Source organism: Labeo rohita, unplaced genomic scaffold, assembly GCF_022985175.1.
Source record: "Labeo rohita strain BAU-BD-2019 unplaced genomic scaffold, IGBB_LRoh.1.0 scaffold_134, whole genome shotgun sequence".
Taxonomy (NCBI): Eukaryota; Metazoa; Chordata; class Actinopteri; order Cypriniformes; family Cyprinidae; genus Labeo; species Labeo rohita.
The window spans coordinates 80511-87959 of NW_026127494.1; the positions used below are offsets into that span (position 1 = coordinate 80511).

Consider the following 7449-nt stretch of genomic DNA (forward strand, 5'->3'; position numbering starts at 1 on the left):
CCGAGGTATGTACCGAACCGTGACATCTTTTTACCGTTACACCCCTAATGATTACTGTCCATGAAAACAGAAGCAAGTAGTGTTGGGTTCGAGTCCACCTAAGTCGAGTCCGAGTCTTTAACCAATCGAGTCCGAGACGAGTCCGAGTCCAAAATGGGCCGAGTCGGATTAAAGTCCGAGTCCCAAAGGGCCGAGTTTGAGTCGAGTCCGTCCGAGTCCAAGGAAACACTACTGTTTGTCAGTATCTTAACATTGTTTTATCCCAGGGGTGCCCAAAATCGGTCCTGGAGGGCTGGTGTCCTACAGATTTTAGCTCCAGCCCCAATTAAACACACCTGATCCAGCTAATCAAGCTTATACTAGGCATACTAGAAACCCCCCTGGCAGGTGTGTTGAGGCAAGTTGGAACTAAACCAAAGACCAGGACCGAGTTTGGCCACCCCTGTTTTTAACCTTTACAACTAGAAAAATGCAATGTCAGTTGAAATGTAAGAAAAGCAAACCTCTAGTGGATCTTGCCATTTTGATTTTTGATTTCACAACATCTCATAATTAGTGTCCATACTCTGCTTAACAAACTTAAAGTCATGCAACAGAAGTTATGGTTGATCTATGTAATGTGACATATTTTAGAGTGAAACAGGTTTTAGAATGTGAAAAATTATAGAGCGGGACTTGACTTTATTCATCGATGTAGTAAATGTATAAATTCAAGGGTGGTGGTAAAGGAGTAGGTATCTTGGTGAATGGGACCTTAAGAGCAGAAAATGCACCTCTTTTCTAATTGTGGCTGTGTGTGTTTTGGGTTGTATATGACTTTTTTTCTTGAATGAAAATGAGGTTGTGAGGGATAAACCTAGTCTTTACAATGGTATACACTGTGTATAAAGCCCTACCTGTACTTTCCATAAGTCACAGCAAACTCACACCTGTTTTATTTTTGAATGCATTTATAGTTACATTAATTACAATAAATTACATTATATAAGGAATAATTGATGATGGGCCATTTAATTATTAGAAAATCATGCACACCCACCTTTGGACCCATAAGAACTGTTGCTGCAAAGATGTTAGAAAAATTATTTTTCTTTCAAGCTAGAAACTGACACCATGTTTAAATAATAATAATTTCAATACAGAAAAAAATAATCAACTAATGTAAGGAAAACATTCTAGGCAAGGCAAGTAAACACTCCAAGTATTACTTACAAGCAAAAGTATTAATACATATATTAATCAAAAATACAAATGAAATAATATTTTTTAAAACAGAATCTTTTTTAAGATAGAATTGTAGTTTTTTTTTTTTTTTTTAATGTTAAAATAAAACACTGCAAAATCTTCACTGTATACATTAAAGATAATTCTTATTACAGTTAATAAGTGATTCAGTCAAGAACAGTGAGTGATTTTCTCTTTTTCTTTTGTTGTTTGATTATTGTTTGACTTGCTGTCGCTTTAAAGGGGTCATCGGATGCTAAGTTCACTTTTTCATGCTGTTTGAACATTAATGTGTGTTGGCAGTGTATGTACAAATCTACCCTATAGTGATAAAAATCCATGCAGCGGTTTTTAATTAATCTGTAAAAATAATATCCCCTTTTTCAAATCGAGCCATTCTCAGATGCCTGTCGTTGCGGCGTCACACCGACAGATGCCGCTCCCACGATACTTGATTGACATGAGCAATTTACCTTGAATCAGCTGTCACAGTCCGCCCTCTTTGTTTCGATGCCGGAGCAGGGATGTAAGTTAGACAAGAATATCTCCGATTGAGCGATTGAGGTGTTGTGTTGCTGGATGTAATAATGAACATAGTGGTCGTCATTTACTCCTTACATCTGAGCCGCTGAAGATGCAGTGGGTTACGTTTATTTATGAAGGGAATGCGCCTCCTGATCCACATATATCTGTCTATGTTCACGCAAATCATTCGTGATTCAGCTTCACTTACAGCAGAAGTGAGTATAAGGGTTTTTTTTATGAATCTTTGCGATCGCCTTTCCTTATAATGTGGTAGTTAGGAAGTTTAACGTGGCTAAATGCAGCTAATGTAAAAAACACCGTCTTTTCCACAGAGAAAAGAGAGCGGCGGGGTGAGCAGAGCTCATTTGCATTTAAAGGAACAACCCCTTAGAATGAGATGATTTTTGCTGAGTTGATTTTGACAAGGTAAAAAGGGTGTTGTTTTACAAAACCATTGAGAATTTTTAATCAAAGTATATTAGAGACTTTTCATTAAGACCCTAAAGAATCATATCAACTTGTGGAAAATGGGCATCCGATGACCCCTTTAAGATTTGATGCACATTTGGAATATTTTGACACATCAGTATTTCTCCCAGCTGTTCAGGTTTACTTAGGACAAAACCGACTTCATTTACATAAATAGTCTCCAACACGAGCATGTGTGTAGCAATAGCAATAACAGAACCTATTAAAAGTGAAAGAAAACTCTGCATTCACACACTGACTGAGAGACGCGTTCTGTGAAGCGCTTTGAGTGTGTGCGCACATAAACCCGTCGGCTTTCAAGTAGCCTACTGGACAACACTTTCCTGATAATGCATCGTGTCAGTGACATTTCCGTCAACTGTCTCTGGACTCGGACGGACTCGGGATATTTTCCGAGTCCGAAAGGCTCGAGTCCGAGTCAAGTCCGAGTAAAAATGCATCCGAGTCCGTGACAAGTCCGAGTCGTCTAAAAATTGTACTCGAGACCGGACTCGAGTCCGAGTACCCCAACTCTAGAAGCAAGCAAACAGCTACTAAACTTTGTTTTTTAAACAAAGATTTATTTTCTCTCTTCTCAGGGATCAGTGCTGAGATCAGAGAGAAGCTTCTGTCCAACTCAATATACAGAGACAAGAACTACCAGAGTGTAGTTAAATTGCCATTTATATATATAATATTTTCATTAAACTAAAGTAGTAAGACTTCACCTTTCCTACAAAGACAGAGTGGATTTCAATAAAACCTTCTCTCTGACATGCAGAATACAGACAGTGGACTCTACAGAGCAACAGCAGCTGGAGAATCAGACAAAAACATTTACATACAGAGTATCTGTTATAGGTGAGTGTGAAATGTACTGTTTATTCAACTATGTAATTGTATACAAGACACTTGTTAATTATATTCACTTATACATTTGAAAACAATATAAATTAAGACTTTTAAGATTTTTTCATACATATTTTTTTTTCTTTAACTTCAAAACCAGCTGCACATATTTTAATATGTCAACAAAATTACTTCTGTTCATTTCAGAAAGTCTAAACAAAATGGTCTTGGTTTACTCAAGTTTTGAAATGGCAAATTCTAGCATGTCTGAATCTGTGTGCAGCCTTAAAGGGATAGTTCACCCAAAATGAAAATTCTGTCATTAATTACTTATGTCGTACCCTCATGTCGTTCCAAACCTTGTAAGACCTTTGTTCGTCTTTGGAACACAAATTAAGAAAAAAAAAAAAAAACTTTTTTTTGGACTATTTTGTCAGTGTTCTTGGTACCTTTCTCCTGTCTATGGAGGATCAGAGAATTCTTCAATTTTATTAACCATATCTAAATCTGTGTTCTGAAGACGAACAAAGGTCTTACGGGTTTGGAATGACATGAGGGTGAGTAATTAATATGCGTGTTTCAGATGCAGTGGAAGCTCCTGTCTATGAAGACAGCTCCATCTATGAAAGCAGCTGTACACAAGAGGAAGTGACATCATCTAATATCTACACTCTAAGACTGAACTGCATTGGTGACTCCATCATGTGTAACTATAGCAACTCTGCACTGTTAATCTTATCCACTGATCTGCAAACACACTCGTAAATGAAGAAACAAAGTAAATGAGAGAAAGTGAGTAAACACTGGGCTAAAATGCCTGTTGGTTTAACATTAGTCTGGAGAAACCTATCATTTTTGGTCTCATCGTTCATGTCTAGAAATACTGCAAGTTCATTCTCCTTGCCTACTGACAGGGTTTGTTGATTCTAATTCTACAAAAAAGAAGCTGATTCTGTGAATCAAAGTGGCCTTTTCCTCTTCTAAACTCATTTTATAATCAATATTCAAACAAGGTTTTATTAAGGTGTGCATTCTGAGATAACATCTATGTGTGTAGTTAGATCCAGCAAAGCAACATTAGAGCGCCACCCTCAGGTTGAATTACACAAGGACAGAAAAACAGAAAATCACAAGTTGCATTTATTTAAAAGAAAGTTAGCACTACCACACTTTTAATTCTATTTCAATGGGATGCTTGAAGTGCTAAAAAAGAAGTGCTAGTGAAGTGGTAAACTCACATACTGCTGGGGAGGAGTAGGAAGTGACAACTGACTGAGCACCGGAAAGTTTGGTTCTTTTTTAATGCTCATGCTTCCACCACAGACTAAGCTAAATCTGATTGTGACATCTTACTGTTTCCAAGCAACAGAGTTTCCTTATTGTAGACTTTTGTAACTTGTGGTTCTATATGCATCTTGATGGCAGTGTCAGCATGTGTACAGTATAAAAAAGTGTGAGCAGAGTGAACAGAGCTCATTTGCATTTAAAGCGGCCTTGACCAGAATCATTAAGACCCTAAAGAATCATATCAGCTTGTGGAAAATGGGCACCCGATGACCCCTTTAACAATGAGATGAAGAGATTTTTATTGAAATGTGTTTATACACTTCAGTTTCCATTTCATTTTGTCTTTTTAGGATTATTGCCCTTTTGTTTAATTTCTGATTAAAACCCAGAACCTCTGCAGCTCAACAGGAACTTTTTTTTCCTCATCAGTGTCACATTTAACTTCTGTTTTTCTACTAGGAAGTCAAGGCAACAGCAGTCATTTTAAGTTCTGTTACTTTTTACATTTTTAATTTTTTTAATTTAGGAGAGTGTCAGTAAATCACCTACTCTTATTACTTCTTTTTCTTCTGACCTCCAAAACAGCTGCTGGATCTGTGGTAGGCGAAGTATTCTGTAAATGGGACTTGTTTTGAAGGATGATAACTAATAACGGACAGTGAAAGTCATTGGTGGATTTCTTTGATTTACAGCTCAAACTGCGAATCAGTAAAGCTTAAGCTTAATCTCAGAGTAGTTCCGCTAGACAGTAAAAAGAAGTGCGTGGCAGCAGAGTTCAGTGCGGAGCCAAATGAGTGTTCTCCACAAAAGTTTATTTCCAGTTTGTGCGTGCAGCTAAAAGTAAGTTCAAATGTTCTTATCTTTATTGTTAATATACTGTATATTGTTGCTGTTAAAGATAGTCACGGACTGCAGGTTAACGGCAGTACTGTAGGCTTGAGTACCATGATCGCGATCCCAGCAATCGCCATGTTTTCCTGTGTGAGTAATGTGATAGAGTGTTTTGGACAACTGCTTACACGTTTATTAGAAGCGTGATGTGGATTATATGTTTATTTGCACAAGTGCGGATAAATACCGTCAGAATCACGTTCTAAATTGCATCGTCATGTTGTTTACAAAAGGCAGCCGGAATGGCGCTAATGACGTTACGACCGCAACCCCGCTCGGAGCAAGGCTGTATATAATGTTGATTATTGTGATTATTGTAATTATACAGTGACTACAGTTAGTCCTAGAAGTATTTCAATGCCCTTATAACTGTTAATATGGTTGTGAATGTTTATTGTAATAATTAATGTACTCTTATTTACTATTCTTGTATATATACTTTCAGAACCACACACACCCTTGTGTACTCACATCTACAATGGAGAATAAATGTTAAAGAAGAAACATCTGAGTACTTGCATTCTTACCGGATGTGCCATAGTGATTGCAAACTTTACTAACCAGCCCAAATAAGCACGAAATACAACATTTGGTCCTTCGAGCCGGAAGGTGCAATTGCTGTGGATTGCTGAAGATGTCCTCCGACCAGAGGAGTAGAGAAGGAAGGCCAGCGGATGTGCATCCTAAACGGCGAGTGCGGCCACCAGCCTGGTTGGAAGAATATGATGTTTCTCTTCCGCACTATAATCAACCTTCCCCTGCTGTTCAAACTATGCCTCCCACCACAGAGATACAGGAGCCTCAGCACCATATTGAGAGAGTAGCCAAGATGACCCCTCTCACGCATCACACAGTCTTTGACCCTTTAACTGGACTCAGGCAGAGACAGTTTACTCATTCTGTCCAATTTGAACAGATGTATGAGAGCACACCTGTACCTCACCACAGTATATCAGGGGATGTATCGTCAGAGATATTAGAGGCTATTCAACAGCTCAAGAAGGAGAATCAGAAACTGCAATCTACAATCTTAGACATGCAACGACAAATGAGAAGTGATACTGCAGTTCCAGTGCACCAGAGGCCAATGCCACCATCACATGACAGAGCCCCTATACCATACGAAGAGGAGGACTGGCCACTCCCACCCCCACCAGTAGCAGACGAGGTCCCACTTCCTCGAACTGTAGTGAATAAACCACTACCTCCACCTCCAACAGCAGCTGTCCCAGACTTAGTGGAGGAATTAACTGCATGTTTGCGTAGACTAGTGTAACCCTATTTACGATAGAGCAACAGGTAAATAGTTATCTTTCACAGTATTTGGACCAGTAACAGAAGATGCTAAGTCTTTAAGAGCCAGTGGTTTGACATCAATAAAGACAGAAAACAGTAATTTGCGTTGTTGTGATCACTCTTTGTTTAACAACAGGAACAATAACAACAGTGTAACAATTTAGTTCAGAGAATGTATATAAAGAAATAAGAAAATAATAAAGCCGGCATAAGTTTCCCTTAAAACAAAAAGAAATAAACCCAGTTCCAAAAATAATCTTATTGCTCGTTGGGGCCCTTTTTCTTTTTGTTTAAATCAGTGTCATGACAGTACCAGTATCTGTTCCGGTATCAGTATGCCAGTGCTCGTGGATCCTACCACACAATCCGTGAAGAAGGGAAAGTGAGACTGCGCAAAGACTTTTACTCGTGGGTCCGTGGCTCGCCACCCAATGTACACTGGGAATCGTTCAGGGTTTCAGGGTGTGAACATCCAATTCAAATCCGACCTGAAGGGCTTCTGCTCCGGGTCGGGCATGACTTCCGATCCATGTGCATCACTGGAATGAATCTGGCAGAAAAAACCTGACCTATGGGTTGGCCAGAAAAAATCCAAAAGCTCATTACATTCATATTCTGTCTAACTCATGCATTATCACCAATCAATAACATTCCACTTTATATCAACTGGTTCAAATCATGTTCTCAAGAAGGTTCAGTCGTACGACCATAATATATCAAGTATCAGACCCAAGTGTTTATAGTAGTGGACTATAAATATATCCTAAAGTGCTTTTACATCCATGTTCATTCATTTTAAACAAAACCAATTTCAAGTATTAATGGTTATTGCTATTCAAAGTAGTAACAAACTCACAATACAAATACAATATAAATGAGAACTACAATTTGTGCAAAACAAATAATGCA

At 38.4% G+C, this 7449-nt stretch overlaps 1 protein-coding gene across 2 annotated transcripts; it reads left to right on the forward strand.

Annotated features, from left to right (window-relative positions):
* The first annotated feature begins 3655 nt into the window (after positions 1-3655).
* LOC127158100 (uncharacterized) lies at positions 3656-6742 on the forward strand. Of its 2 annotated transcripts, XM_051101249.1 has the most exons (3): positions 4815-4952; positions 5046-5193; positions 5690-6742. In XM_051101249.1, the coding sequence occupies exon 3, from the start codon at positions 5879-5881 to the stop codon at positions 6518-6520; it is 642 nt and encodes a 213-aa protein (XP_050957206.1). In that variant the 5' UTR covers positions 4815-4952; positions 5046-5193; positions 5690-5878; the 3' UTR covers positions 6521-6742. The 2 variants fall into 2 exon arrangements, with proteins under 2 accessions (XP_050957207.1, XP_050957206.1); XM_051101250.1 differs by lacking the exons at positions 4815-4952; positions 5046-5193 and adding an exon at positions 3656-3858.
* Positions 6743-7449: the final 707 nt, after the last annotated feature.

What these genes read in the sequence shown, in the direction of transcription:
- LOC127158100 (XM_051101250.1), top strand. Translation starts at nt 5,879, where the DNA reads ATGTCCTCCGACCAGAGGAGTAGAGAAGGAAGGCCAGCGGATGTGCAT.